The 27,476-nt window shown below is 41.0% G+C and overlaps 2 protein-coding genes and 2 non-coding genes across 8 annotated transcripts in view; 2 read left to right on the forward strand and 2 right to left on the reverse strand.

Moving 5' to 3' along the window:
* Positions 1–24,684, forward strand: part of hydin (HYDIN axonemal central pair apparatus protein) — a 121,826-nt gene extending 97,142 nt beyond the window's left edge. For 4 of the 5 annotated variants that reach the window (XM_050073040.1, XM_050073039.1, XM_050073042.1 and 1 more), the window contains exons 70-95: positions 1,123–1,231; positions 3,425–3,664; positions 3,860–4,002; positions 4,143–4,367; positions 4,455–4,615; positions 4,864–4,958; positions 5,780–6,008; positions 7,283–7,483; positions 7,578–7,704; positions 8,174–8,339; positions 9,826–9,973; positions 10,247–10,454; positions 10,565–10,786; positions 11,697–11,866; positions 13,229–13,427; positions 14,436–14,588; positions 14,690–14,860; positions 15,065–15,174; positions 16,865–17,087; positions 18,402–18,611; positions 18,777–18,940; positions 21,220–21,370; positions 21,474–21,704; positions 21,811–22,029; positions 23,581–23,862; positions 24,275–24,684. In XM_050073040.1, coding sequence (XP_049928997.1) covers positions 1,123–1,231; positions 3,425–3,664; positions 3,860–4,002; positions 4,143–4,367; positions 4,455–4,615; positions 4,864–4,958; positions 5,780–6,008; positions 7,283–7,483; positions 7,578–7,704; positions 8,174–8,339; positions 9,826–9,973; positions 10,247–10,454; positions 10,565–10,786; positions 11,697–11,866; positions 13,229–13,427; positions 14,436–14,588; positions 14,690–14,860; positions 15,065–15,174; positions 16,865–17,087; positions 18,402–18,611; positions 18,777–18,940; positions 21,220–21,370; positions 21,474–21,704; positions 21,811–22,029; positions 23,581–23,862; positions 24,275–24,484 — 4,767 coding nt within the window. In that variant the 3' untranslated portion in view covers positions 24,485–24,684. The remainder of the gene's footprint in view (positions 1–1,122; positions 1,232–3,424; positions 3,665–3,859; positions 4,003–4,142; positions 4,368–4,454; positions 4,616–4,863; positions 4,959–5,779; positions 6,009–7,282; positions 7,484–7,577; positions 7,705–8,173; positions 8,340–9,825; positions 9,974–10,246; positions 10,455–10,564; positions 10,787–11,696; positions 11,867–13,228; positions 13,428–14,435; positions 14,589–14,689; positions 14,861–15,064; positions 15,175–16,864; positions 17,088–18,401; positions 18,612–18,776; positions 18,941–21,219; positions 21,371–21,473; positions 21,705–21,810; positions 22,030–23,580; positions 23,863–24,274) is intronic. The other variant, XM_050073043.1, reaches the window with a different exon arrangement.
* trnap-cgg (transfer RNA proline (anticodon CGG)) lies at positions 2,295–2,366 on the reverse strand. Its single transcript has one exon. It is a non-coding gene; the product is annotated as a tRNA-Pro (tRNA).
* Positions 2,775–2,846, reverse strand: trnap-cgg (transfer RNA proline (anticodon CGG)). Its single transcript has one exon. It is a non-coding gene; the product is annotated as a tRNA-Pro (tRNA).
* Positions 24,685–25,659: 975 nt separating the features above from the next.
* The window catches only part of necab2 (N-terminal EF-hand calcium binding protein 2), a 180,367-nt gene continuing 178,550 nt past the window's right edge, over positions 25,660–27,476 (forward strand). The window contains exon 1 of the mRNA XM_050074059.1: positions 25,660–26,012. Coding sequence (XP_049930016.1) covers positions 25,686–26,012 — 327 coding nt within the window. The 5' untranslated portion in view covers positions 25,660–25,685. The remainder of the gene's footprint in view (positions 26,013–27,476) is intronic.

The raw sequence follows: 27,476 nt of genomic DNA on the forward strand, positions 1-27,476 counted from the left end.
ATATGCCCACAAAGTTTGGCAGCTGAGTGCAGTTTGCCCCTGATTTGCCCCTGATTGCAATAAGCCACACATGGCAAAGTATAAATGCTGGCTTTGCGCCAAGAACACCGTGGCAGAACAATGGCAGACTTTGTTTGGCAAAGTACTGAATACTGTATACCCTCATGTAGTGATGTCTGCTGGTGAGTCAGTCTAACAGTGTCGGATGGGTTGAGGCTGTGGATTTGACCAAGTTTGACCACTTTATCACTATTCCCTCTCACTTGTAGCTGTTTTTTCGTTATCTTTTGAATTTAATATGAATTATGGAACCGTTTTTGTTCACGTTTGTTTCCCCCGTTTCGTAAAATAAATTATTGAAAGTTGCTTTTGAAGTGCGTGACAGAAGTGCGTTTTGAGAACGACCGCAGACTGTCACCTGTTCAACGCATCAATATCTTCGGATGCCATTAAAGTAATAATGATTATAATAATAATGTCAAAATATTATTTACAGACTGATTTAACAGACGATCACTGCTGCCACGATCACTGGAAAGTCTGGGCGAGAGGCTTCCACAGAGGAGCGCCCAGTTTGCACCAGCTTTCTAAAGACATTATTTACTTCACTCAGACTGCGTGTGGCTGTTAGCGCTGGTGTTAGTGAATTAGACGTTGTTTATCAATGAGGCTCATTTGCATAGAAAGGGGCAATTTTTGCGCCAAGTATATGCATATTACCTCATTTAAATACGTGCAGATAACACTGGAGCACCGAGACACAATCTGCTTGGCAGCGCAGTTAGTGGAGCATTTCACCCTCTGCGCGTGCTTTGTGAATAAGAAGGTATGTGTTTGCTCCATTTTTACCGGTTTAGCGGCCACAAAAGCCACGCAATCCTTTTGTGAATTCGGCCCTGAGTCCTTTGTAGCAGCCCCGGTTCGATTCTGACCCATGGCCCTTTGCTGCATGTTGTTCCCCCTCTTTCTCCCTCCTTTCCTATCAGTGTACAACCGTCTTATCAATAAATGCAAAAACACCAAAAAATAACCCTTTAAAAAGAACGATAGATAGATATGGTACACATCAATGATGGGGGAATTTCTCAATAAAGGAGCTTTGTTGCTCTGTGTTTTGTGCAGATCCAGATTGACATGCTGGATGAACATGGAGTGTTCACCCTCAAAGCTGCTCCTGGCAACACTTGCAGCTCCATCCACTCCACACAGCTTGAGGGCACCACTGACTCAGGTACAACCTTTACCTGTAAAACTCAACTTTGCATAATCAAAATTACGAACTTACTGTCTCATAAAAAACTGTTATGATGTTGAAATGTATGTGAAGTATAATTTAAACAAAAGACAAAGATCATTATGTGCACAGTTGCATTCAGGAACATTACCCTTAGCTTTAGAGACTGGCAGGTTTAATGCCATTCCAGAGGAGGACAGTCTTTGTCAGGTGTGTGAGCTCGGTGAAATTGAGATTGAGGTCCATTTTCTGTTTTGCTGTTTTGTTTATGACGACTTGAGAGATGTACTTTTTATTAAAATGTCCTCTATTTATGATGATTTCTTCTGGCTGGACGAGTATGAGAAACTTTTGTTGTGTTTTAGAAACCTTTCTTGTTGCAGATTTTATTTGCAAAGTGTGGGAGAGAAGGCAGAATATTCTGTTTAAAGTCTGAGCTGTAAAAGGGGCTGTAATTATGTATGAAATGGAAAAAAACAAATGTACACTGAAACTGTACTTTCTTTTTGGTGTCTTATAAACCCATGAGGGTTGGGCACTTTGTGCATGACACGTAAATAAAAATAATCAATCAGTCAATAGAGAGGCAAAGTCCCGCTGCTTCTGGTGTCAGAACAAGCGAGAGACAAAGAATTTTTTGATCCTGTTTGAACTCATATAATGTTTGTCAATGTAAAAGATCATTTTGCAAGTCAAGAAAGTCGCCGTTTGTCATACTGTAGGTTTGTCATAGTACTGTTAGGTTATATATGAAACTTCTCAGTGAACTACATCATTTGTCTTGGACAATATACACCACCAACACCAGCTAGCTAGCTAGGTAACTTAAGTTCTTAAACTTAAGTAAGATCAGTCAAACACAATTGCTCCATCCTAATAAAGTTGCTATGTGCGTAAAACGAAATCATATGACTTTGATTTCATCAAGTCACATCAGCTATAGGTTAAAAGACCTGCTTTCCCAAAGGCATGACACCTGCAACACCAGGGAGCATATGTGTTTCACATCACACTTGACAAACACAGCACATTACTTTGCACAGCTATTTCTATACACTGTGGGCTCGTCCGGGAGTTGAACCCGGGACCTCTCGCACCCGAAGCGAGAATCATACCCCTAGACCAACGAGCCACACAAAACAGCATTTCTGCACTTTTTGGTGAAGGAAAGACCTATCTTCAATCTCAGTCTTCAAGTTGTATGTTTGGCGTTGCCTTTTTCTACGGCTCCACTGCCAGATTCAGCTTTGGGATGCTTTTGGACAACTGGACACATTTCACACAAAAGGTTCCACCAAGACTAGAGCTTGGATTTGTCAGTAAAATCAGTCTAACACAACTGCTCCATCCTAATGAAGTTGCTTTGTGCTTAAAACAAAATCATGTGACTTTGATTTCATCAAGTCACATCAGCTATAGGTTAAAAGACCTGCTTTCCCAAAGGCATGACACCTGCAACACCAGGGAGCATATGTGCTTCACATCACACTTGACAAACACAGCACATTACTTTAGCTACACAGCTACTTCTACACACTGTGGGCTCATCCGGGAGTTGAACCCGGGACCTCTCGCACCCGAAGCGAGAATCATACCCCTAGACCAATGAGCCACACAAAACAGCATTTCTGCACTTTTTGGTGAAGGAAAGACCTCTCCACTTTGTCCTTGTCTTAAAAGCAGTCTTCAAGTTGTATGTTTGGCTTTGCCTTTTTCTACGGCTCCACTGCCAGATTCAGCTTTGGGATGCTTTTGGACAACTGGACAATTGATGGCCTTTTTTTTTTTGCCAGGGTAGTAATTTGCACCTGTCAGTTTTTGCAGATGGACTTGGTTCTCATCTTGCAGTTTTTGCTGCATGAACACTTGTAGCACAGAAAAAAAGGAGAGGAATAATGAGAGCAAAAGCAATAGGGCTACAGCAGCAAGTGTCGCTCCTTGGACTCCCCCAAAAATTGAGTGCTCAAAACATTTATGAAGAAAAATCATATTTACAAATTACTCTAGAAATTTGTTTCTGTTTTCTCTGACAAACATATTCAAAACTGTCAGTGACTGTCAGTGACTGTCAGTGACTGTTGTTTTGCATGAAATATTAATAACTTTATGAGCTCCACATAGGTTTCTCTCCTGTGATGGGTATAACCATTTCCATATTTCTCATTGGTGACCCTTTTTTTTCTCCCATAGAGCATCAGTTAGTGCACAGAGCCATCCTTAGGCTGGATGTTAATGAGCAGGCAGAGTTTGAGGTCAGCTTCTGCTCTGACAAGCCCCAGAGTGTCAAGGCCAAGATGTCACTGCAGGTGGAGGACAACCAGTGCAGCCATACCATAATACGGGTGGCTGGAGAAGCTTACCAGGAAATTGTCTCTCTTGACAACATCAACAGGTCATCACAGGAAGTAGATCAGGAGGATGATGAGGGAGGTAAGTGTAGAAAGGAGGGCAGGAGACTAATCATGTGGTAGGAATGGAGATTGCGAGGTGTAAAGTAGGTTTATTAATCAGCCAGATTAGCAGTCACTCGCTGAGTGTGTACAGAGAAATGCTAAAAGTTTTATTAATATGAAAGTTTGTTTCTTAACCCAGATTTTTCAACAAGACTCATTTTCTTTCTCACAGGTAATTATGAGTTGCTGAATTTTGGTGACTGCCATGTAGATCGTCCTTACCAAGAGAGTTTTACCATGACTAACCACAGCAGCAGCCTGGTGGTGAGGTTTGAATGGCCTCCTGTCGGACCTCATGTCATCTTTTCACCACAGGTAAAGCACTTAGAAGGAATGCAGGTGTGGCTATAAAAGTGGAGCATGTTTAAAAACTTTTTAATGAAGGGGCCGGACTCTAACTAGCTTTTTTTTTAGCTGCGTAGGATGATACTTGATTCCTTACTTTTTTCTTACAGGTGGGACATCTCCATGCTGGTTGCTCTAAGGAAGTAAATGTCACATTTTGTTCCAATCAGCCAGTGACTCTGAAAAGCCAGCTAATGACATGTAGGGTTAGTCAGGTGGAGTTCCAGCAGCCACTAGAGCAGGTGGCTGATTGGGACGATCGACAGAGAACAGTGCAGTGGCTGAGTTCCTCCAAACAGTCTTTAGGAGCACCACAGCAGCCTGGGAAGAATAAGGTAAACATGTTGACTGTGATGTGAAAGTAATGCTGAAGAGAGAGTGCACAATTACAGTTGAACAAACATGTATATGTTTGCATGCAGGTGATAAAGACAGATCCTGAACCCTGCTGCTCTGTGATTGAGGGCTCCCAGTGGGAGTTGAAATTGCACATCAGTGCAGTTTGTGACTATGTGAAGTTCAACTGCAACACAGACACCATCCACTTCAAAGACACCATGCTCTACCAAACCAGGCTCCACCAGTAAGTCAGGCTCTGGGTATTTGCAATACATGCTGTTTCAATAAACCAAAATAAACCATACGAACAAATTGTCGGGGCACCCTGAGGGTCAGATACTAAGGATGATAATATATAATCTAAATAAAGCTGCAGGACCTCATATTGTATGTCATGTCATTACACATCTTTCTGACACTCTATCACATCAGTCACAATAGTGTTCAGTAAAGTGCTAATGATGTTAACATCTTGAGTGTGTGTCTCTGCAGATTGCAGATAGTGAATCAGGGTGCTGTCAAACTGGAATTCTCTGTACAAGTCTTCATGGATCCAAGGAACAACACTGCACACCGTGACCAAGGAGGTACCTCAGTAATATTGCATATAATGAGGTCAGCATTTGACAGGGCTCCTGTGGATCCTGAAAAAGTATTAAAAGGCGCTAAATTAATTAATCGCAAAATAAGGTTTTAATTAGTATTAAAATGTCTTAAATCAGTATTTCATAAGTAAGAAAGTGCTACAACATGAGATTTTCTGAATATTTTTTTCCAATGTTGCATTGTAAAATGACAAAATAATAAGTAACATATTTTTTTTATTTATTTATTTATTTTTTTAATGATTTGCTTCTGACATTAATGTCACATAGATCAGGATAGTGAAACCAACAACACTCATATTTTGTTTCCAGCTAGGATGCTTGGACAACAGGATCCATTTTCTATTAGCTAGCTGTCACTGTACCCTGGACAACACGGGGAAGAGCAAAATAATCAAAACTGGCTATTTGACCAAGATTTTACAACATGGCTGTAACCATGTATTTTATGCAAAAGGTTTTTCCAAACCTGGCACTATGGGAAATAAGGCAGCGAAATCCCTCATGTAAAGTGAGAAGATTCCTAGGGCAACTTGCCAGCAGACACCCTTGTTTCTGCTACAAGACAAAAAAATCATGTTTTATGTTACAGTGAATATTTGGACAAAACTGTCCCTTACTAAGTAAGCTAAGTAATTGATTTCTGCTCATGTTTATTTTCCTTCAGTTTCGGTAAATGTAAAATTGGTCTTCAATTTTAGCATTGTACCAGTATTTGATATTCCTATACCTACACTTGAATCCTTTTTAATAATTGGAGGTTAAAACTGTGTGTGAATGTGAACATGTGTTGTCTATAACAGATAGGACCCTTACCTCTCGACCAGGCAGCAAGTCAGCAGGAGTGTTAACTGGATGCCGTCCTGCCAGTGCTCTGGCCAGCGTGATGCCTCATCTGATGGGGGATCCTGAGCTTCCACCCTTCAGCATTGAGCCCAGCATAGGGGCCATAGAGCCTGGTGCCATTCAGAATTTCAGCATTCGCTTTTCACCTCTGGAAGTGGCCCAGTTTCAGGGCAGGCTGGTCTGCAGGTACAGTAAATTGTTATTTAAAATTGATATTTTACCTCTTCAACTCCTTCTCTCCCTCTCTACCATAGACCTATTTTTTTCTTTTTTTGAGGGGGAACAGGGGAGCTTTAGGGGAGATAGCAAGGCAACAGTATATGCCACATCGAAGTGGTACGCATCATCGGAAAGCAGTGAAACCGAAGATTAATTATAGATGCAGCTCAGTACTGTGTGTCAGGTTTTTCTAGTCATAAATATGTAATAAACATTGTGTTTTGGTTAGGCGCCTACTGGGACTTTATAAGTTTGGAGTGTATAGAGGTTTAGAACATTATGATGGAAGTATATGATGGCCATTCCCATGCTCAGTTATGTCTCATAAGTTGTTACAGCACGTTTTTGGTTGGTACCATTTGTTACACAGATTTGGTGCTAAATGTAAGCATTTTTTACCCTTGAGACTCGATAAATGGTCTTAAATCCCTCATAAAATACCACGTTAAGACACCAAGACCCTCAGGGATGCCATAGAGCAATCCATGCTGTGATTTGGTATCAAAACATTTGGAAATTTCAGTGAGAATTGCATTTTTTGCCAATTGGATGGCAAACACTTCTGCTCTGGAAACTGCTGAAAAAGCTTTTATTATCAGTAAACCTATGTAAGCCATCCAATCTCTAAATGCCTGAGGTCTCTAGTTTGTGGTTGCATTATACCAGGTTTTCCTTTGCCAAAATTTAACCTAAATTTGGAGCGTTATTTTACCCTCTTCCCAACAAGATATCACAGCATGGTTGGAGCCAATGGATTCCTTAGGTCTTTTAGTTTCATATGATACCAGTAGCTTCACAAGCTTTAAAAGTCAGCTCACTACAGCCTCTGGAAGACAGTAAGGTTGACCAAGGTTACTGGGGTCCTAGCAGAGTGGATGAGTTTAAAGAACAATGAATAAACAACTGGCAAAACAGTGAAGAAGTGAATATTCTTCGACAGAGCTCCTCAACCTCAGCTGTATTGAAAATTGCAAAAATTAAAAGATGTTTGTTTTTCTATGACTGGAGCCAAGTCTGACTGCTTTTCCAAACTGTACCATGCTGCACCAGATAAAAAATAAGTTGGCCACACCTTGAGGCCTCAGCCTAGAATCATAGTAAATGCTTGTAGTTTTCTCTCCCTCTTTGATTCACACAGTGTGGGAGGCCAGGGTGACTGTAAGGACGTTAATGGATGTCTTCCCAAGAATTTTGACACAGACTTTGACTTTTCTTTTCTGTCTCTGTGTTTATACTTCCAGTATTCCCAACTTGCAGGATGGGGATCAGTCTCCCTGTATTTCAGTGTGCGGCCGCAGCCTTTTACCCCACTGCCACTTTGACCTGGAGGACTCAGACTATATCAGCGGGAACCGCCGTAACCCTGAATTCAGGGGCTCTCTGGACCCTAACACCAGGCTCATAGAGTTCAACGCTGTTGGCTTCTCTGTGCCATCAACAAGGTAACATAGATGAGAGAGATGAGAGCGTTTTATTTCCATCACTGTAGGCCCTAACGCTTTGAATATGCATATGTCTTCTTTGTTTACACGACAGATGTTTTAGTGTGCTGAACCCAACCAGTAAAACCTACTCATTCAAGTGGAGGTGTGAAGACACAGGTGGCAGCCCATTCTGCTGCCTCACCCCATGTGGTACCATCTTGCCTGGAAAGAAAGTGGAAGTAAGGATGGAAGCACAGTCAAGGAACATTTGTCTTTCAGTTTCCACCAACTGCAATGTGTCATCTAATTCACCTCCTCCCATCCTTAATTTCATTGCGCATGAGTTAATCTAAATCTCTCCTCATTTTAAATTTTTGGTCTCAATCTCATTATTGTTTCAGCATCCCTGTCTCCTCATGCCCCCCTTTATCACAAGTCTAATCCAATCTCCTTCCTCCCATTTATTCTAATACCATTTTAATTGTTATCTCATATCAAATATATTTCTAGCTCAACTCATCTAATCTAATCTGTTCTAGTTTGCTCATCACTCTTCCCTTCAGGCCTTCCTCACCTTCATTCCTCTCACTCAGATCGTCTTTTGCTTAAACTGTCTTTTTTAATCCTCTGGTCTGTGTGTGTGCGTGCGTGTGTGTGTGTGTGTGTGTGTGTGTGTGTGTGTGTGTGTGTGTGTGTGTGTGTGTGTAGGTGCGTTTTGAATATGTAGCTGAACAGCTGGATCCCGTGGAGTCATTCTGGAGCTTTGTGATCGAGACTCTTTCACTGACTGTCCCCTTCCTGTGTGTGGGCACCACTAAAGAACCACTTGTCTATCTTGACAGACCTCACCTTGACTTTGGAGAACTGCTTGTTGGTACGTAACATATACACACACTCGTACGTGCATTTACACAGTGACGTCACACATCTCTTTTAAGTCATACCACATATACAACACAAAGCAATGGTTTCTCTCAATAACATGGGAGTTTTCATTTGCAGATCCAAGGCTTAAATCTATGTGACCATAACAAATTTCAACCATAGATGAAGCAGGTCACTGCTTATCATGGGTGGATAACCTATTAAAGGGATCGTTTGGATCTTTTTAAATGGGGTTTTAGGCAGGAGTATCAACACGAAAGCTAAGCAATTGACTGCTGTGGACAGGGGGGCAGCAGCAAAATGTATTTTGGCCCCCTAAAAAAGTCTATACCAGTTTAAGCGTACATCGTTCGAGTGTTTTCTCTGCTTTACCTTGACATATACTGCTTGTTCAGATGATGAAGCCTTAAGTTCCACCAGGAGCTCATCAAAGGTCACCTCAGCTCCCCCATCGATGCTCTTGTTAAAAAAAAATCCATCCACTGACAGAAACAATAATTTTGGCTGATTGAAAATGGCAGCTGCTGGTTTTTACCACTGCCTCAATCAATTTGTTTGTGTTATGTGACTTTGGTGAATCCAAACCAATTATTTTAAATGCCAAAGTCACACAATAACACAAACTAACTCATCGAAGTGGTGGTAAGCTGGCAGCTCCTGTGTATGGCAATGTTAAATGACTGGTTTTTGCAATGGACTCTGGCTTTGAAGTGAGCATTTTGACGGCCTCAGTTCGGTGTTGGAAATCAATGTCTGACAGCAAGATAAAGTAGTGAAAATATTCAAAATATAGCCTACACTTAAACTGATATAAAACTTTTTAGGTGGGACTTATTTTAGGTGGCTAAAGTAGGTTTTGTTGTTGAACCCCCAACAGCATACATTGCTTAGCTTGCAACATCTACTGCATGTAATACACTGACTATGGAGAAGTACCTCAGATAACCCCACATCATAAGATCTGAACTATCCCTTTAAATCTCTAGGGTCATAGTGACCATGTTCACATTTATTAGTCATTTTTAGACATTGATGAATATAATTACATGTACAAATACATCCTATAGAAGACATATTGGCCTGTGTTTCCACTACATCTGTAAAACACTGCCTAGGTCATTGGTTGAATCTAATTACTGGCATCTGCTTTAGTAATATCATATGGTATAAACCTGTAAAACTGCTAATGTGAGGAGTTTAAACAACTGATACCTCTTTCTGAATCTTTGAGGTGACCCTCAGTTTTTCAAGGCACTTAGACATGGTTTTCTGGTCAAGATCTATTTTGAAGGGGGTTTAAATGAGGGTTAAAGGCAGCTACATTGTAGCTACATTGGTTGAGGTTGGGTTTAAGGATAGGGAATGCTGTGGTCAACTGTAACAAAGATTCTTGTTCTAAATGAAGTGTAAATGTGTGTGTGTGTGTGTGTGTGTGTGTGTGTGTGTGTGTGTGTGTGTGTGTGTGTGTGTGTCAGGTCGCAAAGTGGAACAGACTGTTGATCTGGTGAATGGAGAGCAGGAGACTTTCAGTTTCGCTGTTGTACAGTCATCTCTTCTTGGTGATGACCAGCAGTCCAGCCTCATTGTGCAGCCCATGACTGGCACAGTGGCACCCAAAGACAGGTTAGTGACACTATAACATTCACTAGCTACATGTAAAGACTTCAATCCAAAAATGCAATATGCTATTTTGAAGTGTAATAATGTTTAAGTGTCAGTTATTTTGAAGAAAAAAATCTCTGCTTTGTGCATGGTGCACTGTTTATCTGGCATGAAGTCATTAAAATGGCAGATATTAAAGCTTTGTGAGGAAGTTTTATGTTGTATTACAGCACATACTGTAGAAACTCATAGCCAGCAATATATCTGTCAATTGTTGTGAACTCCTTGGTGCAGGTTGCCACTGTCAGTGTCCCTCATGCCTTGCCGGGACGGCTATGTGAGCTTCAGATTGGTCCTGAGGGTGAAGAGGAAGTCAGAGCCACTCACACTCACAGTTAAGGCTGACTGTTTCTGCTTGAGGGCTTCTGTTCAAGTTGAGAACCCAGACAGAGGCCTCAGAGAGATCGAGCCTAACCAACAAGACACTCTGGACTTTGGAAAGGTCGGCATCGCAGTCACAAATATTTAGATGAACGATCACATGCCTTTATGTGTGAGGTTTAAACATGACAGTCATCTTTCTGCGTCTGTCTGTGTTTACACTGTTTACAGGTGGGGATTTCGGAGCGATCCACCTTTAATTTCCTGGTGTCCAATCTGGCAAGATTCAGCCTGGAAGTGAACTCGGACTTAACAGGTCCCAATGAGCTGCTGCAACACTTGGAAGTACAACCACAAAATGCTACTATTGAGGTTGGAGAGCAGCTGCAGTCTTCACTCTTCTTTGGTCCACGGAGCATTTGTAATCTCCAGGATGTCAGACTGAGTATCAAGGTGAGATGCTGAACTCTCTTATTTCCTACGTGTCACCCTTTCGTGGATGCAACGCGAAGTGTGAGTGAGTAGACATCAGATTGTTTCGGTGTTTCCCAATGAATAAGTTCTAACTTGCTCTGTGTGTCAGCAAACAGGCTAAACGACGTGTGCTTGTTTAAAAAACAGTCGTCCTGGCTCTATTTAGTCAAAGCTTTTCACACCTTTAACCTATTTTCAGAGCAACAGCAAGCTGTTGATCAGGCTCGCTCGAGGCTTGATAGGCTCTCTGAATGTAATTGCCACTCCTAGTATATTTGTATACTTTTTCGCACTCCATCTTCTAGAATTTGCTTGCTTGCTCCACGTCAGGAAGATGCGTGAGGGTTTTTGCAGAAGTAGCAGTGCTTTGAAAGATCAGCAAGCTAGTTCCCCTCATTCTGCACTGACAAGAAAACAAAGTTGGATAGTCATAAATAATCTATAAACATTAATAAAGACTTAATCCATGCTGTTGTTTCCATGTTCTGTTAAGAGTGGTGAAAACACCTTAATGAGTTGACCAAGAAGTGATGCTGTAAAAGTAATAGTCTACTGAAGCATAAAAACTAAATCTACTTGTACTTTCTCCTCATTTTTAGAGACAAATACTGAGACTACTGCCAAAGTATATTATTCAATAATGTATTCGACTAGATTTCCATTATATTGTTGGTAAACTCTAAAAAGGAGTCAACATCTACAACATTTATTGAAAAGAATGTATAAAAAAGGATACAAAAAAATTGTTATTTTTTTCATGTCACACCATAAAGTTATTTAATTTGGTGGATTTTGTGTTAAAACTGATGTGTAAACTTTCTTCATTCATTCTTTCTTGGTGTTCTCCATCCTCTCTCCTGTCCTTCTCTCTCTTGTTTCAACTTGTCAGGTAAAGCATGGGCCAACATTTACATTTGCCGTTGAAGGCAGGGCTGTAGCACCTGGCCTTCAATTCTCCTTCACCAAGTACAACTTTGGCAAGTGCTTCCTGTACACTCCGGGCATGGTGCCGGCTTCCCAGACTCTAGTGATCAGAAACAAAGGCGAAAGAGACATCAGGTAATTGAGTGTGTCAGTCTGTTTTTCTCCATGTATCAGGTAAAGGTGTTTACTGCATAAAGAAATGTTTTTATTCTTTTATGAATGGTAATGGTCTTTTTGAGAAATTTCAGTCGGGTTTAAGAGCAGGTCATAACACAGAAACGTCTCTTCTCAGGGTTTTTAATGATCTTCTTTAGCAGCTAACTTTGATCAACACACTGTTTTACTCCCGTTGGATCTGTCTGTGGCTTTTGACTCTGTAAATCGTAGTTTTTTAATTGAACGTCTTCAAAATTGTGTTGGAATCCCAGGTTTGGTTTTAGATTAGTTCTATTCTTATCGTTCAGGAAGGTCATTTTGTGTGAACATTGGAAATTAGCAATCAGCTTCAGTACCACCACAATATGGAGTTCCACAGGAATCCATTCTTTGGCCCTTGCTATTTTCCATTTACATGCTTCCACTTAATAGCAATTATCATTTCTATGCCAATGATACACAATTATATCTTTCATTTGACACCAGTAATACCAGTCAATTAAAAAAACTCCACATGTGCATTGCCGATATCAACCACTGGATGGAGTTAACTTTCCACAATTCAACTCAGACAAACCCAAGATCGTTATCATACCTCCACTCATTTTTCCCATCTTGTTCCCCTTTCGTCTAACAGTACTAACTCTTGCAGAAACTTTGGTATTATCTTTGACTCAAGCCTCAACTTTGACCAGCATATTTATTTTGTTGTCCAATCATGTTTTTCCTGTTGAGAATTTTTTTTTTCAAATCAGGTCGTTTTTATCTGTCAAAGATTTAGAAACAGTAATGCATGCATTCATTTCATCCCATTTAGATGACTGCAATGCACTCTTCTCGTGTCTCACAAAACAAAACTTCAATAAACTTGAGGTGATTCAAAATGCGGCAGTCAGATTCATAACCATGTCCAACAGGAGAGAAGACATCACACCTGTTTTAAAATCACTTCATTGGCTTCCAGTCCATCTAAGAATGGATTTTAAAAATTAAATTACCACTTTTAAGGCTCCTAGATGGGTCACTTTAGAATATATAGCTGACCTCCTGACCTCCTACGAGCCTGAATACAACTGGCGATCCTCTGGTACATGTAGGTCACTCCTGGCCATTCCAAGGTCAGGCCTTAAAACTAAAGATGACTGGGCCTTCTCTCTTTGGGCCCCTCAGTTGTGGAATGACCTGCCGCTGGAGATCAGGAAAGCTAACACATTGTCTTCTTTAAAAGTTACCTTAAAAAAACTCTTTATTTTAGACTTGCTTTTAATTGACTTAACTGTTGTGTTATTATCAATCCAATTAAAAAAAAACAACTCTTGTGCTCTCCTACTCTCTCCTCAGTGTCCACTGCCAGTTCACAAACACCTCTTACCTAGAGATGGACTTCCATCCTGGTATTTTGTCCCCTGGTGCTGTGATGGAGGCACCAGTCAAGTTCTATCCTCGCGAGGCATGCCGTTACCATGAAAAACTCACCTTCATCTTAAACGGCTGTGTCACGAAACATGTGGACATATTAGGGCAAGGCATCAAGATAAAGGTGAGAAAGAAGAGAGTGTGAATCTAGACACTCTTTAAAAGTGAACAGACTTCAACACAAGACTGGGACAGAGATTAAACATGTGATGAGTATAGACTGAAGTTTTCATGGTGATATCCTTTGACTAACCCAAATCACTGCTTAGATTACTGTGACTGAAAACACTGAACCCACAGAAGCTGTGCACTAGAATGCAGTTGCTTGCAGTTAGCATTAACACGTTCATTTTATTACTTGGATTTCTAAATTCTGTTCTTTTTATGAAAAAGAACAGAATGCATGTATTTATACATTTCACGTTTCATAGTTTTATGACATTCTACAGACTATGCATTTCTTAAGAAAAGTTCACAGATTTCAGATTCAACACCTTGTTAAATGTCTAGTTTAAAGGATTTAGTGGCATCTAGTGGTGATGTTGTAGACATGTGCAGACCTCTCCTGTCTGCCAAGTGAGTAAGAGAACTATGGTGGCTAATGCGAAATAGCTCTATCTAGAGCCAGTGTGTTGCTGTAGAAACTACATGGCGGACTCTCGCTGTATTTAGATATAAACTGCTCATTCTAAGGTGACGGAAACGCGATTCCTAGTTTCTGCTGTTATAAAACCAATGAAAACTATTTATGAATATTTTATTCCATTTCTGCATTTTTTTTCCCCTAAATCCTACTCACTGGGCCTTTAAAATGCATGTTAGGAATGCTCCTTCTTGCTGTTGTGAATGGAATACCTATCTCCTAGTAAGAGATTCCCACCTGGATTAGAAAGCAAGTGCTATGGCTTGTTTGCTTCTATCTAAACGTCCCTGAATATATATGTAATGTTAAAAAAATCAAACCAAATAATCACTTTTGTGATAGCAGATTTTAAAAAAACTCCCTCTTCAAGAACATTCCCTGAGACTGAGTTTCCCCAGCAATAAATAGGCTCCACTACTCTTATCCATTTGACTATTTATTTAACAAAATCTTAAGTATTTAATCTGCATATGTATGATTGTGTCCCAGCTGGAGGTGGAGGACCCCAGGCAGAGGAAAGTGAAACTGGGATCTCTGATGTTGGGTCAGAAGGTGAAAAAACAAGTGGTTCTGGTCAACCGCAGCCCTCTTGACCTTTCCTTTACTCTGCTGCTTAACACAAACACACAACTGGACCCAAGGGTAGGGAACACACAAGCACACACAAACACACACACATAGATAAAGATTGGTCTACACAAGCAACACTGAATATTCTTCTCTTCCCCCACCTCCTCCTCCAGGATCTGTCATTCAGTCCAGCAGGTGAGCTGAACCTGAAAGCCAGTGGTGGCTCATGTGTTGTTGAGATCCAGTTCTCACCTCGTCAGCACATGCCTCCCTTCTCAGCTGAGCTGCAGGCAGAGTTACTAGGCCTGTTACACCCCCTGCTGACCATCCAAGGCTGCTGCCAGGTAGGCTTTCATTTTACAAGGCTGGTGATAATGATGACCTTTCTTGATGTATTCGCTTGCTGTGACAAGCGTTAAACTATCCTATCCGTCTATTCCGAAGCAAGTTTGCTGATGTACTCTGTGTGTGATGAATGACACAAAGTTTGTCTGTTCTGTACTTTGGATAAAGCCATGTTAACCACTAGTTGTGATTTTAACTTTCAGGTTGTGGAGATCCAGCTTAACCAGGATCACCTTGCCTTTGGAGCTGTTGTCCAGCGCTGCCAAGCTAGCAAGAGAATAGTCATGGTGAACACTGGGGACATTGGTGCCAGGTAAGGTTAGATATTAGGGATGGGCATTTTAAGTCATTTACATATTTAAAGGGATAGTGCACCCAAAAATGAAAATTCAGCCATTATCTACTCCCCCATATGCCGAGGGAGGCTCAGGTGAAGTTTTAGAGTCCTCACATCCCTTGCGGATATGGGGCTAGCAACAAAACTCCACCTAATGAATATCAGAACAGAATATCTCCATACTGCTCATCTGTAGTGATCCAAGTGTCCTGAAGCCCCGACATAAAAAGTTGTTTGGAAAAACTTCATTTGAATTCTGCCTCATTGTAGCCTGCTCTAACTGCTTCTGTGTACACTGCGCTCACGTGTGCACGCTTGCGTGAGACTGTGAGACATCGGCACCGCCTTCATGTGTGTTCATGTGCTGTCACTGGTCTACATGTGCTGATTGCAGATAGTTGCATTGAATAGTGGTTTTTGTGGGTATTTATTGCATTGTTAATGTGCCTGACATTCTGGAAACCTGCCTGTGAGGTTTTGGTGACGTGTGCGCACTGTCCGCCGGTCAGCCAGACTTCCACTTACACCGGCGCCACCACACCCATCTCAGCATACCTCGGTCTGCCAAACTACCAAACTGAGCGCGCCTCGGGTTGCGCTGCTCAAAACTAGCTCTGCGTGGGGTTCGCCACCCTGCGCCACCCTATGCCGCGCCGGGAAACTAGAGGACACAACATTTAATAATATAAAAACCTCATAAAGACAAACTGCAATAGAAACAGACAAACATACACATCCATATACACTCAAACACACGTGTGCGCACACTTATTAAGACAGACTTTATAGAGTTACTACTTTTTATTGGAGTGTACAGATTATTGTGTAATTCAACAAAGATTAAGAAGACTGGCTTTATCAGCTCTCTTTAAAGGGAAACTTTGATATTTTTCAGCCTGCACTCTACTTAATCCAGAGTTTTGTGTCTACGTGACTAATGTGGACAAAAACTTTTTTAACCAGTCCAGTATAGAGCGAGAGTGCTGCTGCCGGCAGCTATTAAACAGGCTGCAATATAACCACTCAAGACAATAGTTCACTGTCAATTTAGGTCCAATAAAAGTGCTTGTTTTGCCACTCACAGACTGAGATTGTTATTACAATAAAAAAAACCAATAAAATGTTTTTCTTTATTTCTTGCTTTATCCGTTCCGTTTATTTTTGTGTGTAACCAAGTCTCGTTCAAGAAGTCTCGTTCTTAAGTCTCACAAGTTGAGTTGTTGCAGGAAGACAGTAACAAACTGACGGTGTCAAGTGAATGTTAAAGAAAAACGTTTCATTTTTTGTCAGATGTTTGTAATAACAATCTGAGCCTGTCAGTGGCCAAAAAAAAAAACAAAAAAACTTAAAGTGGACGTACATTGACTGTGCACTACTGCCCTGAGAGGGCAGTTTTGTGGCTGCTGGCTGCAGTGCTCTTGCTCAATACTGGACCAGTCTCAAAAATTGTTGTCTCCATTAGTCACCTGAACATAAAAACACAAGAAAATAGGGTCCTGGTTGAAAAATACTTTATACTATGCTAAAATACTAAATTTTCCTGTAACTTTGATGTTATGAAGACATAGATTTTGTAGTAGTTTGCTTTTGGAACTCGGGCCTTATTCTGGATGAATTTATTTCCAATTGTTTTTTGTTTTTATGTATCTGTCTAACTCGTGACCAGGTTCCAGTGGAAAACAGAGAATTTTCCTTCAGAGTTGTCCATCACACCAGCTAAAGGCTATATCTGTCCAGGCATGGAGGTTCCTTTTGAAGTGACTTTTGCCCCTGTGGAACTGATTGCTGACATAAGATATGAGAACTTGTCTTGCTGTGTGGAGGGCTCCTCCTCAACCATCACTCTTACTGTAACAGGCTCCTGCATCGTAGCATCTACAAGCAAAGAGGTTTGATTGATGTACTTTTATATACAATGTTCACTTGTGAAGTTAAAAATAAATACACATTAAATCATGGGACATTTGCTCATTGGGGGGTTTGTATCTGATGAACAGTGGGGCAAATGATGCATCTGTATGTGTTCTAGCAACACTGCAGCTACAAGTCAAAATAAGGTGACTTACATATTTACGTTACATTTGTCTTGAGTTATATATATCTCCCCATGGTTGTATTTTAGTATGATTACCATTATAATGTAAAGACATGTAGGTGATATCTATTATATGTAGTTAATATAACAAACTAAGAGTATATTCTTTTCTTTGATGGTGCAAAAGAAACAATAGCTGCCATGACAGGGTGACAAAGCAGTTAAAGAACATTTTCTTCAAAATAACTTGGCATAAACGGATAGTTTGGATCTTGTGAAGGGGGGTTGCATGAGGTTCTTATCCATGATCAGTGGGGCCATAGGCTGGAATTGAGCCTGCGGCCACTGCAGTAAGGACGTTACCTTCGTAGACGGGACGCCTGCCCTACCTGCTACGCTACTGGGTGCCAGTTGCCACTCCTGTCTGCTTCTTCAAACTCTCTCTCGCTACCTCTTACAACCACATTTCAAAAAAATAATTTCCATCTTAACTAACTTTTTTCCTAAAATAGTCACTACCAGCAACAGGGATGTTCTTGATCTACAGTCTTCCATAAGACACTCAATGTAGTATCACATTATTCTTATGTTCTGTATCTTTGCAGTACCTGTTTTCATAGAAAGGTTTCTATATCAAGCATGCTGCCTCATGTACAGACAAACAGTCTTCACTGACCAACCATATTAATAATCACATTTGATTTATGTTACAACCCAATGTAACTAAAAGGGTTTTACACTTAAAAAAATAGTAAATTTGTATTAGTATAATGATTTTGAGGTTTCTCCAGTAGGCATAAAAGCTAAAAGCTGCCTCGTCAACAGTTTAGCCTCTCATTGTAGGGGCTGTTAAAGGCCAGCATCAGATAATGTGAGTCATTGATTCAGCTCCGTTTTGGAACAGGAAGAATTGCTGACAGACTAAAGAGCAATGAAAATTTGGAAAAGCTTTCAGTCGGTTTCAATTAGCTGATGAGTTACTAATGCCTGACAAAAGGCTTTAGAAAATGTGTATGTATGTTTTCTACTGGAATTAGAACAAGCTAAAGGTTATTAATACAGTAGGTCTTTTTGGTAATGCTTTCAGTGACAGATATCATCTTTACTGTAACTGCCTTTGTACTACCTATTGCAGAACTCTTACCTCCTTCTGACTGCTTGTCTCTAGGTGGTGAATTTTGTTTGCCCAGTACGTGGCTCTCACACCCAGACCCTGCCCGTGTCCAACCCCACAAACCAGCACTGCAGCATCAAACCTGTCATAGAGGGCGAACAATGGAGTGCTGCGCCCTCTGTGATCCTTGAACCCCTCCAAAACAAAACATATAAGGTCACCTACCGACCGCTGTCCATGACTGCTGATGGAAAGAAACACTTGGTAGAGGAGCACTAATGTTTTAACACAATCTGTTATTTATTTGTAGATTATTTTGTGCAGTGCAATGTATTTTTTATATAACAAAACAGGACAGTGTAAGCAATAAAATGTGATATTAACTTAATCTCAGACATTAACTTGTCACGTCTCTCCTTATTTCCTCAGGGATCAGTCTTTTTCTCCTTTCCTGATGGGACAGGAATGCTGTACTCTCTGCAGGGAACTGCTGAACCTCCCAAGGCAGAGGACACCATTGTGCACAAACTGCCTGCCAAGAGTCATCACACAGAGGTGCTCCCTGTGTACAACTGGCTCTCCAAGCAACAGCGGTAAAGCACATATCAACATACACATACACTCACACCTTTAAACCACCAGTACCTGAACCCATATCACCCAAATACAATAATGCAATAAGTTGTTTTTTCTCCACTTGGGGGCAGCAGAAACAAGTTGAACACAACATTGACATATTACCTTTAAGTTGGTATGGCACACCTGTTAGCAAATAGTTGCTTATTTACACATCCAGCAGTTACAGTGCAAAATTAGTATTCATTTTCTGTCCACTTGATGAATGTAAGTCCTATATTCACTTCCTTTTAACTCTGTTTTTGGTCTCTACCAACTCCTGAGAGAAATATCTGTCTCCTTAGCTGCAAAATACTCTTATCTATATGCACCAGCTAATCACTAACTACATCTCTCTGCCATTTTATGCTAGGCAGGTAGTGTAGTGAGTTTTTAAAGCTTTTTTTCTGAAAACAGCTTCTGCTATGGTCGAAACATGACACTATTAGAGCGGTGAGAGGGAACCAAAAGAGTAAATATTAAACAGCTAAACAATGATCTGAAACTTGATATAAAACTCTGTAGAGCCAACGGGAGTTGCAGGTGATAATTCTCTATAGTTTCATCATTTCAAGCTCCCTTTCACATTGTCATTTAATAGACAAATGATGTTTACTTGAAATCACTGAAAACTTAAGTATACCAAAGTCAGTGGATGATAAATTAACTTTAAAAAACCCCCATAAAAAAACATATACTTTTTTTTTTGTATTAAAAAAAAGTATATGTTTTTGTTTTACACAGTATGCAAATTAAAATAATAATAATCTTTTTTTGTCAGATGACATAAATTACTTTACTAATGATGGTTTGAGAAGAAATAAACGCACTTTGCTATGATGGTTGTTTCTTATAGGCCCCTAGGAACCCCAGTTGGTAGCCATTGCGTGTTAAATATGTTGGTATTACTATTCACTATTTATATAAACAATATAACCTCTTCATTGTACAAGTATAATTTCCATTTTTACGCAGACGACACTGTCCTTTATTCTTGCGTAGACTCTATTCATGATGCCATCCTTAATCTACAGCTATCGTTTAACCTCCTTCAAAAACACAGATATAATTTGGAACTGGTCCTAAACTGTTTAAAGACAAAATTAATCTTGTTTTCAAATGCAAGAAATATTGACTATGGTAGTTTTGAATTTGTTCTGCTAGTAACACCATAATAGAAAGAGTGCAACATTAAAAATATCTTGGCATTTGGGTTGATGAAAAACGTACTAAAGTCTGTTCTGACATATTGCAGTCAAAGTTGAGAGCAAAATTTGCCTCTCTTTTTCAAAATATATCTTACTTTCCATTATTCACTACAAAAAGAAGTCATTTTCCTCTCTGTGTTGGATAACAGAGATGTTATTTATGGGTGAGCGTCCAGTTCTACTCCCCAACATTTAGATGTAGTATATCACTCAGTCATATGATTCATCACTGGAGATAGTTACGGGAAACACCATTGTCTATTTTACCAAAAAACTGGCTTACCTGCTCTTTCAGTGAGTAAGGATCAGCATTTATTATTATTAATCTATATAGCTCTTTTATGAAAGCTCCCCCTCCATCTCCCAGCTATTCTTCCTTGGAGTATTGGCAGCCATTGTACCTGCTCACAGACATGGCTCACCCTGTGTGTGCCAAAAAATTCATACAGCGCTACAAAGATCAGCCTTTTCTTACTGTGCCCCACGTTCTTGGAATACGCTTCAAAAAAACCTTAAGCTAATTTCATTATTACCACTGAGAGAGTTTCAAGGTTTAATTGGTAACCTTAATGATTGTAACTGTCATCATTTTTAGTATTTGTTTGTTTATTTGGCTTTACATTGAAAAACCCTTCTTTTTGTATTGCTATTTGTTTTAAGTTGTGTATGTTGTGTGTACCTCAGCAACATTGAAAATGAGGGTTCTCCCTCAATGTGTTTCCTGGCTGAGGCTTTAAATAAAATAAATAAAATAAATGAATTGAGGATGAAGGTTAAAGGCCTGTATTCGCCATGTAAGTGAAATATTTTGCATCACTTCATGTACACACCCAATGCTCCTTAAAAAATATGTTTTTAAAATTTCAATCATCAATGTAAAAAGTGAAATGGAGGAAATCTTATCCCTGTTATTTGCAAAACCTCTTGCTTTGTATCAAAAATGCAAAATGGGAACGCTGTGTATAACAGATGAAATGTAACAAGGAGAAATACACAAACCCTGTTAGGACAGTTGTGCAGTAGAGTCATGAGTGTTTCTGTGTGCTCAGGTTCCGTGTGCTGATAGAGATCCTGAAACCTGACAAGCCAGATGCTACAGTGTCCCTCAAGGGTCTCGAATACATCGATGTCCCTGCTTTGGCCAAGAGAGACTACAAGATGTCTTTCTTTACATACAAAGAGGGGCAGTTCAACACCAAGGTTTGATCACACACACATTCTGAATATGTTGTGAGACGAATATATATATTTGAATGTATTTCTGAGCCTTGTCCTCACATCACCTTTTTACCCTTCTCTTCAGGTGACATTTCACAATGAAGTGTCAGGTGAGTACTTGTTCTACCTTGTTAACTTCGAGGCCACACCTCCTGGAGTCCTGTCCACCATAGAGCTGGTGACAGCTGTCCGTCAGATGGCCTCGGCCACCATAGAGGTGGAGAACCCCCTGACCACAGCTACCTGCCTCAGCACTGAGTGTAAATGCTCTGACATCAGTGCTCCATCTCAGCACACAGTGCCAGGACAGTCCAAGGTGGGTGCTCGGTGCATCTACTCCTGCACTGAAAAAAACAGCTGTGTGCTCACTCACACTAGCTTTACATTTCTTTTCTATATGTGTGTGTGTGTCCTCTCTTTAGGGTTCTCTGAGATTTGAGTACCTGCCCCTGCGTACAGGTGAGACTACAGCGCGGCTGACTCTGTGTAGTAGTGATCTGGGCCACTTCCACTACGATCTGCTTCTCAGAGCTCTGCCCCCACCACCAGCGAAAACAGTCCACTTCAGCACTTCTCTGGGCAGCAGCCACTCTGTTCATGTTAAGTTCATCAATTACTCCCGCTGCAAAACTGAGTGCAAGGTAAAAAAAAAAAAAAATTAAGCATGTCTTGCAATGACTTAAAAATGTAAGGTGCATGTTATGTTCTTGTGATACTGTATGTGCTGTTGTCTCTTGCCTTTTCCTTTTCTCCGCTAGTTTTGCTCTTACTAATGGATATGGGCAATTTTTGTTACAGTTTTACACATACATCAATTTACTACCTGTGAAAACAGTTGTATGATGTGTTGTGTGGCTCTGGAGGAGCTTTATTAAGTCTTAGGCCCTGTAAGGCTGTCATTTTGTAGAGTATCATAAATCCCTTGTGGATGAGTAAGTGAATATTTCACCTGATGAGTTAAATTAATTGATTTGAAACAGTAATTAATTGAAGTTTGCCCGATGAATAGACTTGAGTGGATGTAAGTTAGCTCAAAAATATTAATAAATAGTGTTGTTTTTAGTTTACATGTAACAGTTGTGTTTTTATATTGGCACACTTGCCCTTAGAAGATGCCAGTTATACATTAGCATTGTCAGTTTTTGTTACAGTGTGACAGGGACAGAGCCCTGAATATAATTGAGTAAATGTTCCTCTCTTGGCCTCATATTCAGTTCAGAGTATTGAAGACCACATTTACTTGGCATTGTTGGGGATCCCTGATTAACAATTAAAACATCACAGATTATTATGGGATGGATTCCAATGTAGTAGATTTGTCAGTTAAACATTCATTCTGTGAACTCTACTCCAGCCTAGTGTAACAAAAATAGGTTTCAAGATTAGCAATGCTGTTAACACCAAATTCCTACCTATGTCATGTGACTTAAAAATAGTAGCATCAGCATCGTCTTTTTTTAGGTGGCCTTTGATGTGTTATGGTGTCAGAATGCCATGTGGTAAAAATTCATTTTCACAGAGTATTTGCTCTTTATTGAGTCATAACTGTAAGAAAATAAGATTTATTTACATGTCAACACAAAAGGAGAATGTGCTCCTAGTTTGTTCATCCTTCATTCTTGTGACAGTGATGTTCACAGCTACTGTATATACCAGACCGCAGAGCCCTTTAAATTCATAAAACAACAATAGTACTTTGCATTCTTGCATAATTGGACAACAGCTTCTGTGTACATGTAATATGCTATGAACTGTTTTTGCTGCCATCAATGTATTCTTCACACAGAAGACATGATGGTAGGTGACTAACTCAGGAGCTGAGAGCATCTTTAAATAACCCATTAATTTCTTAGATCTTCAGTGGGATGTTGGGCGGAGTCTACTCTCTGACATGTAATTTAGTTCCTTTCATCCTGTTTTCAGTCGGAAAAATGTACAGCAGATAAACTGTATAAACTGCAAAGTGATTGCAGAAAATGTGATGTGGGACTCACATGCTGATATTTGCTTTATTTATTATGTAGCCTTTACATTGGAGGAAAAGTATAATGACGAATCAGATCTCACTTGTGACTCCAGAGTTGTGATGACTAAAATTTTAATTTTTCAATTTATGTTTGAGGAACACCTGTGTTGTCTCAGTAACTTATTTGCTGTCATGTGAGCCCCTTCTTGTTGTCTCTCTCCTGCAGACTGATTGCCCGGACTTCATGGTGGACAAGAGTGTGGGTGTTTCTCCGGGTTTCCAGGTGGGGTCAGAGGCCAGTGTGGAGGTTTGTTTTGAACCTCATCAGCTGGGGGAAGTGAGAGGCCAGCTCAGCCTGTCCTCAGGAACCGCTGACGAATACATCTTTCCCTTGCACGGGATCTGCCGCCCTCCCAAAGCCCAGGGCCCATTTAGCATCATGGCTGGTCACAACATGCCTATCCCCTTCAAGAATGTGTTCCTACAGACCACTTCTTTCTCCTTTCAGGTAAAGAAGTAATGCCCTGAGGCCAAGGGAACAACCAGAGTGAAGCGTGGAATAAAAGTTAAAAATGTGGTATTTTCGGCAGAGCATTGGTGTCACTGAAAATGAAAGCGATTAATAGCATTCCAATACAACCACTATGCAGGAAGCTAATGCATTTGGTGAAATCCAAGGAGACAATTTTCTGGCTGGCAGTTCTGGGTGCACCGCCAGCCAGCATGAAGCAAGCAGCTTTAAATTTAGCCTGGAACAGTTACAGTAAAGAGAGTGGTGCAGTCTGGCTTTTATACTCATGTTTAGACTGTGTCTCTTCACACCTTCAGCTTCCACAAAATACTTATGTTTGATTAATTTGCTTTACCTTATTATAAATCTGTAATTGATTTAACCTGAGCCTTATTTCCTCTGCTTCTAGGTGGACAACCCCTGTTTTACTGTCAAAGGAGTGGACACCATCCTCTCCAAGAAGACCAAAAACATCTTGGTATCCTTTGAGGCCCCTCCAGGAGGCTCCTCAGGGCCGTGGTTTGGAAAGCTGACAATCACCAGCCAGCGCTCAGAGGGCCACAGCAAACCTTGTTCCTGGATCCATTACCTGAAGGGCTACCGCCCCGAGTCATCTTAGACAGAGATATGTACACATGCAGACAAACACAAAAGAACATGTGTTCAGTTAAATGTGTTGACAAGTTATTTATTCAATGCCTGAACTCCAATGTTAATGTCAAAAGCCAAATGGCCTGTGTGTGTTTATGTAGTTTAAATAATTAGTTGTCATAAATGTGTTCATAAATATTTTAATACAGTCAACTGAATAAAGCCTGCAGGAAAATACCCTGGCCATGCCTGTCATTGCAGACTTGTTTCCACATGGGGGCAATCATGTCAAGTAAGTTTACCAATTCTAGTGCTCCAGTACATGGGGAGGATACACACCTTACCTTTTTGCCTTTTGGTCATCTTCATAACCTGCATGGTAAAGTGTCAACTTTCCACCTGGGGTTAATTTGTCCAAACCACTCTGTGTGCTGTTAGACACATGACACATTACAGGCGAGACTAGCTGCTCAGCTGAAAGGGCAGAGTGGGAGGAGACGCTTATTACCAAAGGTTAGATTTGTCACATCACACACACACACACATGCACACGCATACATACACACTTAAACCTCTAATGAGGAGATGGGCTGACAGTTCAAAAGACACTCCTCTTACGCCAAGAGAAAATCCTCTCATCCTCCCAGTGGGACAAAGTGAGCCAGACAAGACTGGTGGCACACGCGTCTTTAAAGGAAGGGAAATATAGCACTGACATTAAACAAAAGGCGAAACAAAGTGGGTGTAATCCCTTGTTTTACACCCCTCAGCTTGCTTCTGGAGCCTAAGAGGAGTGATGCTGCAGTACTCCAGATAGAGCTGAATGGTCTCAAGCTTTATTACATAACAGATGGATGTTACCTGGCTGCTCACAACACCCAAAGATAATAAAACAACAACCAACATATCCTGTATTATTACATTGTAGAAGGACAAAATAAAGGCAACACACTGTACCCCAGAGGAACTATTTATAGTGTTTTAATACAATATGAGAAGCAGTAGATGCAACAAAGTCAATATAAACTCTCCAAACCTTTAACATATCGGCCACCATGAGCATATCATGACCAGTTTTCGTTAGGCAGATGATATTAGGGCTATGTGGGATATGTAGGATGGGTGGGTGTGTTTTGGGGTGGGTGCTGTGATGTAACAGGGGAGGTGGGGGGGTGGGGGCTTCTCTCTCTCCCCCATAGAGCGCAGCATGAGCGCTCCGCAGCAAAAGGATGTGTGAGCAGGCAGCGCGCTACTGTAGGGACGGAGTCCACAAACTGCTTAACAAAGAACAAGCCAAACTTCGTGCCCAAGAAAGCCGCGAGCAGCCGAAACCCGTAGCCGGTCAGGACAGCGAGTCCGCGACGGCAGCGCAGTCCGGAAACAGCGGCGCCCAGCCCGGTGGAATCGACGGGCTCGTCCGCTGGATCGTCACCAAAATGAGCGACAACAAGAACATCTCCAGCCGGGAGTACGCTTCCAGCAAGGAGGAGGTGGCCGTGGCTCAGGAGCAGTTCTTCGCCCCGGAACCGCGGAGAGGCATCTCCGTTATTTTGGATGTGAGTATAGAGAGCCACCAGGCAGCGGTCAGCCTGACAGGTTGGGTGGGAGGGTGTGCGGGATGAAGACATCCATTGAGCAGTGCGTACGGACCGGTGCAGTGCGCACTTACGCACAGAAACGATCCTACAGTTTACTGTTAAGGCTTGTAGCACGAGCTCGGCAGAGCAGGCAGGGGAGTTTCCTGGTTTATTGACACTTTGGCACGGCACGTGTCGGAGATCAAGCCTGTGATCACCTAGTTCCTATCGCTCTCCTTGTTGCCCCGTCCAGAAATACACTGTACATGTGTTTGTGACCAGTCCTCCCATAAGCTTGGCACAGTATGTACATCCTCTCTATATCAATACAGAAGTCATCATAAATTCAGCTCTGTGCAGTATGGCGTTACTTTTGGTAATGGTTTACTGTCAGTTCAAAGAAAGTCCGACGCGCACCACCGCACTTTGCCCCTCAGCTGCTACACCCAGAGTAAAAGCAGCATCACCAAGTCAGATCGTCTGTTAGGATGCTTAAGACGGTTTTATCACAACACTTTAATTATTAATGAAAATGTCTTACGGCCATATATTTTATTGGTCCAGTTGTTACAGAATCCCGACATAATATTTCATTTCACGCAGAGCCCAGCGGATAAACCTGTTCAAAGATGCAGCCTTTATATATTGGAAGTGGCAATTACGCAGCGCCATGTCGATATAGGTCAGCTCATCAATACCACTAGGTTGTTTTTCATCACCGCCCCACTAAATATTTCCCCTGGAGATCAGCTAATGCTGCTTTTAATGTTTTAAACAGGGTAGAAAACAAAAGAGAAAAGTAGTTCACTTTGTGCAGCCCCTGACTACGACCCAAATAGACTGATAAAGAGGGGGTCCATGGAAACTAATTATGATCAAGACTAGAGGGCCAATGTATCCCAGTACCCTAGTAAACTAATTCTGTGTGTGTTTGCTTGTGAGTGTGTGGAGAGGTTAATGGGGCTGTAGCCAATTTGCTGCTGATGCTCCCTCCCTGAACGGGATGCTGTCTTCTTGGGCAGATGCAGTGCAGCAGGGCTTCTTAACTCTTACTCTGTCTTTGACCTGTTTCTGATGTGTGACCCAGAAACAGCTGGTCTGTAGTGATTACACAGGTACATACTTTATTTCTGAAGTTTGGGTTACACATAAGAAATGTTTAAGAAAATGCTCTACATTTTCAAACTCAACCAGGCATAATAATCTCTTGGATATTAGCTTTGAAGTGACAGATATGGAGTCTCTAACAGCCATTTCCAAATCCAGTGTTGCAGACACATCCAGGCCAGGCTCTGTTTTGCATGCATATAGTGAATATGATTACAGCACAAAAGGTCAAGTCAATTATTTCAAAACGCAGAGATTTTTTTCTTTCAAATGAGCCTGTGACAGTTATCGTCCTCATTTTACCTTGAAACCAAATGCGGAGAGAAAAGCCCTCCA

This window comes from Epinephelus moara, chromosome 20 (genome assembly GCF_006386435.1).
Source record: "Epinephelus moara isolate mb chromosome 20, YSFRI_EMoa_1.0, whole genome shotgun sequence".
In the NCBI taxonomy this organism is placed as follows: Eukaryota; Metazoa; Chordata; class Actinopteri; order Perciformes; family Serranidae; genus Epinephelus; species Epinephelus moara.